Here is an 11,068-nt window from a genome sequence, read left to right on the forward strand (position 1 = left end):
CGGGAGCCGATTCCTGAGTACGAGTTTGATGATGGGGTCCCGAGGGTATTTGTTCCACCACCAATTTGGGGAGTTCAAAATGTAGAGATTGACCACTATTCTTCTAATACTGAAGATTATACTGTAATTTGCAGTTACTATAAAAGAATTCATATATTGAAGAGCATACAACAAAGTGCATACCATATCTTCTTGCTCTTGAACGCAAGTCATATGATATGAATCATCGTTTTTCGCTTGATCTTTGGGGAACACAAGTTAATATGAATTTTGAATAAGTGTATCGGAGGAAATTAATGGGTTGTTCATAATTTCTTCATATTATTTCAAGTGTTTGTTATGCAAGCAATGGTGAATTAGGATCACGGACGATTTAATCTTTTTTCTAGCTTTAAAGAGCACTTCAAATTTCAAACTTTTCATATAGCGAGAGGGTCATCAGTCGGTTCAATTAGTTCTATGGTGTTTCTAAGCCAAAGCATCAATTACAGTTTCAAGATTTTTCAAAACAAACCAACCAACACTATTATACAACTCAAATTCAAACAAAAATCGCTATCTATAAAAGGTTGATTCATGATCTTTTTGTCAATTGGAAAAGTGACTCACATTGAATGATCAAAAAGAAAAGTTGTGTGTTTAGTCTTGTATAGAGAGGATAGAAAGCTAAAGATTCCTCTAGTCTAGTGATATAATATGCCTCAAAATAGTCTGATTTGATAATTAAATATATATTCAGACGATCTACTAAATTAAAATTTTGGACCTTTTAAAACTATATAATAACTTAACCAATGATCCCGGTTCAAATAATACTTGAACTCAATACCACTTTTTAAATTGAAGTTTTTGGAATTGAGTGGTTCATTTTAACCACGAATGGAATGGATTAAATGAAATCAAAATAGTTTGATTTGTTATGCAAATAGTCAAATACATTATCTATTATCAAAAGTTTATTCTATAAAAAAGCAAAATAAAAATGCTTAAATAGTATTTTTCTTGATGCTTTGTGGTTTTTAATAATAGCTTTATTATCGAATAGTATTTTAATTTTGGGCTTTAATCTTTTAAGAATAATTAAGAAAATTGTTTGTACCCGTTTTTTTTTCTTTTTATTTATTTTCTTTGGAAACTAGACTTATATTAAAAACCCTTATCAAGACGTAAAAAGTGAATCACCAAAATTACAAATTACATCAACAAACACCCGTTTTTATAACTAATCTATAAAATCGATTCTAACTTTAGAACACCTGTTGAAAACCAAAGCAAATAACCTATAGCGACATCATCAAAAATAAAATCATGCTTTTTCAGACCCAAGCTGAATATATCTTTGTATCTGATCTTTAAAGAGCCCACCAAGTAGTTATAATATTAGCTTCCAGAAGTCACCTTCTTTCTTTTTTTTTTCTAAAAAACTACTCATATCCATAAAAAAAACCAAGTCATCCGAAATCATGGAAATCGGGAAAAGTCATCTCTAATCACCTAGACACCGCCCTCCAAACCGTGTATCTTGACCTCACACTCTGCTATTTCTTGTTTAATTCTATAACAAATTATAAATTTATAATTACTTAAAGATGATTAAGTATAAAATACCTAATAACAAATATTGCTTTTTTACACTTTTCAATACCCATAGGGTTTGGGCAATGCATGATGACATCAAATCATGAACAGAATGGGATCATAGTGGAGGTCGAGACAGACCATTTGTGGGCCTGCTTGCGTATTCGCAACAAAAAGAATATAGTATTGCTAAATATTTAAGTGATGAAAATTGAAATAATAACGTCTAAGATGGCCGAGTTGGTCTAAGGCGCCAGTTTCAGGTCAGGTCCGAAAGGGCATGGGTTCGAATCCCATTCTTGACAATTGATTTACGCTTTTTAGTCCTTTAGGAAGTTAAGCGTGTTAAAGACACGATTTAGTTTTTTTTTTTAATCATGGGTTCATGACGGATAGCGGTCAACTGCATATTCGATCTGAAGCTGACATAGATTGACATAGATATAATTCTCAGTTGAGCTGTCATAATCGTATAGTCAAAAACACTATGTGGAAAAAAAATTAATAGAAAAAAAAACTAACAAAAGTTTCAAAATGTTCTTGACTTGTGTGGCACATTGTGAAATATTAATTAGGCATTTTATTGTTCTTAAGATTTCATTAGAATTCTATTAATTAAATGTTGTTAACGCCGAATCAAGGTGAATAATAAATGTAACACACCTTCTAGAGTGTTGTTTGGTGTAGCATTTCTATAGGCATATATATAACACGAATGCTTGATGCTTTTGGAAACCCACCTGAAACAAATCACCACTCAGTTATGGACTATAAGGCTAAAATACTCTAAAGATTCTTACGAGTCTGGACAAACTTCATTCCCTAGTGTGAATGGGAAATCACGTCACTAGAGTGTATGTTATGTGCGTTGTGAGTGACAGGTGAAACTAATAATTAAGTGGGGTACTGAAATGATTGGTAATACTTTTAAATACTAATAAAAAATTAAAGCATGCCTGCTACCTTCATGTCGACGCTGCCCTGGCCCTTGGGCCCCTGTCCCGGTCTTTAACGCTTGGTGTGGTGTGTTCATCGTTGAAGCATGCTAACATGGTAGCTTCAACGCCCCTTTTACACCACCATACCACAGTTTTAGCCTAGTAGCCTAGTAGGTCATTTGCACCACCAATTATGTCTATTCCCCCTTAACTTTACACTATATATTTCATATTATTGTCACGTTAAAATGCAAAAGTGTATGTGTGTGTGAAGCTATCATTGGGCAAAAATACATAAAGTTGTCTTGTCTTGTGGTTAGAGAAAGGCATAAACCATACCACTACCAATTGTATAAGCAAAGTATGGTTCTTTCTTGGTTTGTAAACCAAACATACATTACCACCATGAAACACCACAAATTTGACCACACAACAGCCAACATCAACATATCTGCTCTCATAGCTCAAATCATGGCGTCAGATAGCATCCGCCGAGACCCTGGTAGTGCAGCCTTCCAACGACCCAATATCATTAGCAACCCAAATTTGGAAGGAACAAATATGGGAGCCACAATGGTCATCCATCGTGGCTCGGGGTTCTCATTTGGTGAGGTGAATGAAAGTTGTGGTGTCAACATTTATGTAAATAACAATATACAAGGGTTGAATAACTCGATAATGATCGGAAGCCGGTTGAATATGGGAGATCCTGGGGTATGGCTAACTTTGAAAGATTCAAACCTGGAGAAGTGGTTTTCTAAGAAAAGCAATAGTTTGTCTTTGGGATTTTATGTGTTACTGATCATTTTGGTGATTGTTTTGGCTTTTGTGATGATGTATATCTTGTAAGTGTATGCGCGTTTAATTTATGTATATGAAATTATCAATCGTTGTAGGTTCGATACACGATTAATGGCTGATCTCATGGTCCAACTACTGTTTGTGTTCATACATTTTATTATTATACGGGTTATATTTTTTTTGTTCTCTTTACCCATGATATTGTCACACTTTCTTCTATTAACAAACTTTTAATGAGGCAACCATTATAACATCATAAAACATATCAAAGGAATTATATATATTTTTCTTCACTAAGCCTTTATCTAATCAGGTTTTAGTGTTTTACCTACACGTGAATTACTTTTAAATAGCGAACCGTGTTAAAAAAATCCATGCATATCGTCTAAACATTGTTTTCGATAAGTTTGTATTGTATTAGAATATTTTTCACTAGATCTTTGTACTATTTATATATGTCTTGTTAAGAGGCTTAATGATACAATTCTCCCATTTGATTTCTTCTTCTCACCGTTCTCCTGATATTAGATTGTTGGGTACTTTCTGTAGTATAAGTTAGTAACCAAAACTACTACAATTCCAAAATAACAATTTGGTTTTGTTCAAAACCGATCGAAATATAAGAAAATCCAAATCATACAAATTTGTGTATTTTGATTCAAAAGGTCAATAAAAATTCTCAAACCAGACACTCAGTCAAGCTGTATGCTTGCACCAACAGCTCAAATGCTTGTTTAAACTTCAAAGCTGATTCTGGTGCCAATAAACTATATATATGAAAAAACAAAATATAAGCCAACATTTAGGAACTTAAACAACCCAAAAACCCTTCCATGAATCCGTATAACATTGTATATCCATCTCCTGCTGTCTTGAAACCTTAATGCTGCATTTTTTGGTTTCGAAGGATCCGCAGCCTTTTCACCGAGCTAAGAAACATCCTGACACGAAATAAAGAAAATCAAAACACAAAGTCCTTCATTTTCTAAACAAATTGAGGCTTAAAATACATAAACATACTGCCAAGGTACATCTCCAACAAGCATACAGTCTCCATCTTTATCTTCATAAGTGAGCACAAACTCAGATGTTTCATTCAACAATCTTGAAGAACCTGAACAATGGCAACATTGTAAAATCTTAAGTCCCAACTTCAAACTTTATAATAATGTGAACTCAACTTACATCTTCCATAAAACATGTTCTCCAAGGTTTGAGCTAATGTTTCATAGGAGGTGTGGGCATAAAGGTCCACCTTTCTTCCAATCAGGGTTCCATCCATGTTCACCTTTACAGTTAAATGATGACCGTTGGTTATGTTTTCGGTTCTGGGTGTAGAGCTAAACTCTTCATGTTCTAATTTGGTGCGGTTAGCCATTGGCACACGATGAGCTTTTCTTATTGGCGGCCATCCGACCACGCTTCACAAACATGATTTCAAAACATAATTAGCTTTAGCATCAAAATGTAAGAATCTTGAACCATAACTTAGCATTGCTGACAAATATTTAGAATAAGGAAACTGGTCTCAGGTAGAACATATATATATGATCATGAACAAGTATTAGGCAGAAAGTCGAAAGCGGTCGCTCTTCAACATTTCACTACTTGTACATATGCTAGGCATAAATGAATTTCAACATCTTGAAGTGTATGTGTATGATTTACATGAACCCTTTGGTTAGGTAGGGATGACCGGATGAGAATTGGACAAGTATTGGTAAATCTCGGTTCATGCCCATCTGGTATTGGGTATACTGTTACTTTTTTAAAAATTATCCATTGAGATCTTCCAATACATTTTTTTTACCTTTTTAATTTTCATATAAGTTTATTACTCAAGAAATTAGAATTATAAAAACCAAAAAATTAGTGAATTAGTTAATTATTATGTTACCGGGCCAAAACAAATGAAGATAAAAATAAAAAGAAAATGTTTATGGTTATGGTTATGGACTTATGGTCTGACTAAACAGATACACATGTTTCAGGTAGTTGGGTCTGGTATCAAATAATACCACAGCCCTCCAATACCATTAAAAATTTTTAAAACTAGTACCTATGCAGTCGATATCACTGATATATCACCGATATATTGGTGATCTATCGGTTATCGGTCCCTTGATAAAATATCGGTATCGATAATATCGGCGATATTGACCGATATATTACTAATACTTCCGATACCAGCGTTTTAAGTCTTAATTATCAATTTTTAGTTTCTAATACTTCAATGCTAGTGTTTTAAGTCTTAATTAATACATACTTGCTACAATTGTTGATGTTTTGCAAGTTGCAAAAGGTTAATTTGTTAATAGTAGGCGAGCATACTAAATTATTAGTGTTAAATTACTATATATATGAATTTTACATGATATTAAATTTACCGATATCCCATTGCAATAACTGATATCTCGAATATCGGGCCTTGACCAATATTCGATATATTTCAGCATTAATTGCTAAGACTAGTAACTAGTACCCATCAAATGTTACGAGTTTGCTTATTGGGGTTGGTTTGCTTGTCATTCTTACTAGCTAGGTAAAGTGAGTTTTCCGATAACGGTTTCTCATAGTTACCCCAAGTTTTTTTCAACTGAAATTAACATAAGCTTAATGCAGGGATGTAACAAATTCAATAACAAAATACCCATAAAACAAGATATCTTTTTTGATCATGTTCAAATGGAAAATCTTTCTAGAAAATAAAAAATAACAAGAAGTTATTAAGATGGAAAGATTTAAACTATAACTACCTGGTAGCATTAGGAGGAGAGACAGAATGAATACAAGTTCTCTTAATACCATCAATGGAATAAGTAGGGATGTTGACAGAAGAAGAAGACGACGAAGATGAACAAGAAGGCTTCAAATTATGTAAACCTTGACTAGCCAAAATCATTCTAGAAGCTTCTTCCTTAGTCTTCAAGCCACCACCAAGTCCAGTACTCAATCCTAACACCAATTCAAGATCATCATCATCATCATCATCCTTAGTTGACATATTATGATTGTTTTTGGACATGATCAAGGTAGGTAGCTAGCTATTTGAAGGAGGATGGAAGGAGAAGTGCAAAGGAAGAAACTTATTAAAGGGTTGAGGCGGGACCCATATGTCGGATTCGTGCGCCTTAATTCATGATCGGTTTCTTCCAAAGCAGTCTCCGTACCCCGCACAAACACAAACACAAACACAAACACACACGCACACTGGTGGTGTGTGTTTCCATTAAAAAACCAAACACACTGCCCCCGCCATGAAAGAAGCTAGGCCACCTCAAAACATGTTTTTCTTTTATTATTATTATTATTATTATTATTATTATTATTATTATTTTTGCTTTTAAGCACTTAATTAATGATTTGGATTACATCGAAACAGACGGCAAGCGGGCAACAAGCTGCGGCGCTACCCCCTTTTTGAATCGCAAAACCCAATCTTTTAAAAACTATATTTGCTGATCTTGGAGTCATAACATTACTATGCATGACCCGCTGAACACGGGTAAGTAGCTCCAAAGCTTCAGGCGCGAGGAAACCAAAAGTGTCAAAAGCAAAAGAAATAAATACATGTTGGTTGTCAAGACACGCCTTTTCATGTTTTGCCACCTTACCTGAAGCAGCTTTTAATGCGGCTTGACCGACCGCGAAACCACTACTCCCTATGCCCACCAAAGGAGAAACCCCTGTTAAATCCACACACACGTGTTTCCCTCCTATCCATCCAAACACCAAAATGTCAGCCGGTCGAAGAGATGATCTTCCCTCCGACGGGTCAGTCAGGAAATTCACAAGTGCTTCTTTCTTAACAGAAATTCCAGCTCGCCTGAATATATCAAAGAGCACATCCCTAACCAGATCGTGTCGGTACTTGAACCCCGGGAGCTCTTTACAGTGCACCGCGTGCTCCCCATATGAGTCTAAATACGCTTTACGACAAACAGGACATATCTCATCAACCGGAAATAGAGGAATCATAAGACGATACTTAAGGATACTACTTATTTTTTAGTGAAAAGTTTTTTTTTTCAATAAAACATATTTCTATTTTTAGTGAAAAGTTAAATTATTTATTTATGCACCGTATCGAGCGTGGTTTCTATTTTAAAAGTGTCATTTTTGTTCATTTAGACTGGTCATGATTTAGACTGGTCATGGACGCAACTCTAGTCTAAGAAAAAAATTCTCATTTTCTTTACGCCCGGATACTTGAGGTTTCAAGGTTCATATGAAATTCGTTGAAATCGATAACCGGACCAACATCTAACGTTAAGTCAAAGGCATTTATGTCTTTTTACTTATTTGGATTTTAGTGCCGATTGTAACCAAACATCATGAAAGATTTTACAAGATGAAATGATGAATATTCTATTTTTAACCATTTCATTATACTTTACTGATTATAATTTATACAATATCTATTTTACTCATATTTTCCCAAAATATAAAACTACATATTTAACTATTTCTTAAGCACTTATTATTATTATTATTATTATTATTATTATTATTATTATTATTATTATTATTATTAAATTTCTGGTTTTATGATTTGTTTAAGTTAAACACCCGTCACAAATAATGTGATTGATTGATCATCAAGATTTTTAAGAGTAGCATTTAACTTTCTTTTATCGTATTGCAATGAAATAATCATATAACTTTAGCTAGAGAATTTGTGCCCGACTCCTTTTAAACTTTAAGAAAAAAAATTAAGTTCGCATCGTTGATAATTTTTAAAGGTGAGCTCGTTGTAATTTTAACTATATACATATCATAAAATATATATGATTTAGCTATTTTTTAATAAAATTTCGATATTAATTTATACATTTTTATACAAAATATTTCATTTTAAATTTATGTAAATAACCGTTTAGACTCATAACTTTAGAAAGACTTAAAAGTAAAGTTGTGGCTCGCGCGCTCTTTATTAATATTTAGGCGTGAACCCGTTTAAGCTCACCTCGTTTATAGCTTTTTGTGAGCCGAATGCAAGTAGTTAACGGCAGATTAGACTCGGATACACCCTAGTTTTAGTAAACTAACCCAAGGATCTTGGGTGAAAATGTGGCATGAAGATATGGAAAGGGATATGATGATTATACAGCAAGTGAACGATACGTCATAACCCGTAGGGGTGATGGTGAATTGTAAATATCTTCAACACTTAAAATTGTCGGGGAGACACGAGATGAAGACTGAGGTGAGCCGGTAAGGTGGGGACAAATCGACAGGACGTGGGGTTCAATAAAGTCAACTTCACGGCTCCTTGTCTATCTTCAACTTCTTACACGTGCCTTTAGTTTTATTCCAATTAATTAATATCCCAACATTATTACTATATATATATATATATATATATATATATATATATATAAGGTTAGGTTAAAATAAAAACCTACTTAAGTTGTGAAAACTATACAAACTCATTCTCAACCATATGTTTTTAATTAAAGATTAAATCTTGTGGCTCACAATTAAAGTTAATAAAAAATGTTAACATAAATATAACCTTCTCTCTCCTAAAAACATATAAAAAAATTAGTAAAAAAATGTTAAAAAATAGCAAAACAATTTTTTTAATGTTTCGATGTTTTGTATTAAATGTTACAACATATATTACATGTAACAAAAAAAAAAACGATGTTACATAGGGTTTTCGCGGGTTTTCACAACTCAAGTGGGTTTTTATTCTATACTTTGCCTAAATATATATATATATATATATATATATATATATAAAGAAGAATTTTGGTGCCGATTAGGCTACTTGACGACGCCATATTTGTTAACGATTTTTTAAAATTCATTGCTATAATTAACGTAATGGAAACCGACCAAACGTCATTTTTTTTTTGTTTTAGTTCATGTATCATAACAAATTTGAAAGAAACTGACCGAGTTTACTTAGACTCGTGGCCTTATTTAAAGCCCATGACTGACAACGCTCAGGTTTTACCAATGCACAAGTTTACCAACCAATATCCCCCCCCCCCCCCCAAAAAATATTGGTCGCCAAGCTGATCGAATTCGTCAGTTTTTTTATATTTTCTTTTTGTTTTCTAGTTCTGGTACCATAACGTACATAATCAAAACTGACTGAATTCGTGTTAAGTTACCACTTCAATGCTCGGGACCGACAACGCTTGGGTTTTACCACCGCTCGGATTTGCCAACCAAATAAACATCGTCTTTAATATTTTGTTTTCTTTTATGTTAATGTTTTTATATGTTAATTTGACGAATTAATTTTTTTTTGTTTTAATGCTCAAACTTTACCAATGGTGTCTATATTGTTACGAACGCAGCTGATACTGACCGAATTCGTGTCAACTCATTGTCGTAATGCTCGTGTTTTACCAACACCGTGATTCAACGATGGGGTTTTGTCAATTACCCCGTCGCAATGCGCCGGGTAGAAAAACTAGTTAATCAATAAATAATAAAAAAAAGAAGGAAACCATTATTTTTCTTAGGGTGAGCGTATGGGGCGACTGGTGATTTTTTTGGGTGACGTTTGGCTACAACACCCCTGCTCCCCTCCCCAAGTGATATGTGGAGTGATATGTGAGGCGATAAAGAGGGGGGGGGGAGCGACTTAGATTTGTCGTCGTGTTATGTTGGAAAATAATAGTAGAAAAATAAAATGGGCGGGTTTTTGGGGCGAATCTGGGCTACAACACACTACATCCTTAAAATAAAAATCGCCTCTCTGTTGACGTAGCATCACGTGTCAAAAATCCTATCTATTTTGTAGCCCTCCACTAATATACATAGTCTTAATGCATAACCAAGTTTTAAATAAATAAATAAATTAGTATAGGAGCACGCGCTTCGCATCCGAGTCATAGAAAAATGTTGACGAGAATGCATATATTACCTGATATATTAATGAAATAATATAGACAGTGCTTAACATAAATAACGGTAAAAATGAGAAAGCCATGCGATCAACTATACATGTCTAGAGTTAAATACTTAAATGTTAGCTTTATTTGTCACAAGTTATATATTAAAAAAAGTGTTAACAAGTAATTAAACTAAACACATAAAAAAAGATAAAAGAAAATCTTTGTTACAAAAAAGAAAAAAAAAACTTTAATAAACCGATAACTCTATTAATGTTCAAAGGTAGAAACGTGAATCGTTTAATGAATAAAAATTGTTAAAGTCCAAAGGACGTATGATAACTTTATTAAAGTTAAGGGGTAGAAAAGTAAATAGTTTAAAATTAAGAATTATTAAAGTTTAGGAGCCGTATGATAACTCTAGTATAGAATTAATTCCTAAATGACATAAATAGAAAAAGAGAAGATAAATACTGACATCAGTTAGTTTGTTTTTTTAACGATAAATTTCATTCAAACAACTAATGAGACACTAGAAATCAACAAAATTACCAAGAGAAATTACACAAATTTTTCAAAACAATACTTTTAAAAGTAGAACGATTTTTAATCCAAAAAACCTTAATGATTTTATATCTTCCACCGTTTTGGCAAGGCACGCCGGTTTATGTGAGAAAATAGTTTCGTTCCGCATCTTCCAAATACACCAACAACCAGTGAAAATGATCTCATATAACACTTTTTTCTTACGACAGTCCATAATGCTAGGGCCTTGATACTCAAGCAAGTCTCGAACCAAAAAAGCATAAATATGAGGAACATGACACCAATTTCTAACAAATTGCTAAAGTAACGTAGTAAAATAGCAAGACGTGAAAAGATATTCACTAGTTTCCTCAT

At 33.3% G+C, this 11,068-nt stretch overlaps 1 protein-coding gene across 1 annotated transcript; it reads right to left on the reverse strand.

Annotated features, from left to right (window-relative positions):
* Nucleotides 1–3,969: 3,969 nt before the first annotated feature.
* On the reverse strand, nt 3,970–6,321 carry LOC143551932 (auxin-responsive protein IAA12-like). The gene is made up of 4 exons (XM_077042272.1): nt 6,074–6,321; nt 4,503–4,738; nt 4,338–4,431; nt 3,970–4,258 (listed from the first exon to the last, which is right to left on the reverse strand). Exons 1-4 carry the CDS (start codon nt 6,319–6,321, stop codon nt 4,198–4,200), a joined length of 639 nt encoding a protein of 212 aa, XP_076898387.1. The 3' UTR covers nt 3,970–4,197.
* Nucleotides 6,322–11,068: the final 4,747 nt, after the last annotated feature.

This window comes from Bidens hawaiensis, unplaced genomic scaffold (genome assembly GCF_021521415.1).
Source record: "Bidens hawaiensis isolate Kalapana, Puna unplaced genomic scaffold, B.hawaiensis_p1.1 tig00016744_1, whole genome shotgun sequence".
NCBI lineage: Eukaryota > Viridiplantae > Streptophyta > Magnoliopsida > Asterales > Asteraceae > Bidens > Bidens hawaiensis.

Excerpts from the sequence above, each read along its gene's own strand:
- LOC143551932 (XM_077042272.1), bottom strand. The coding sequence starts at position 6,321 with ATGTCAACTAAGGATGATGATGATGATGATGATCTTGAATTGGTGTTA. Across the intron at positions 4,739-6,073 it reads TCTCCTCCTAATGCTACCAG|CGTGGTCGGATGGCCGCCAA; the intron begins GTAGTTATAGTT and ends ATGTTTGTGAAG. Across the intron at positions 4,259-4,337 it reads GTTGGAGATGTACCTTGGCA|GATGTTTCTTAGCTCGGTGA; the intron begins GTATGTTTATGT and ends ATTTCGTGTCAG.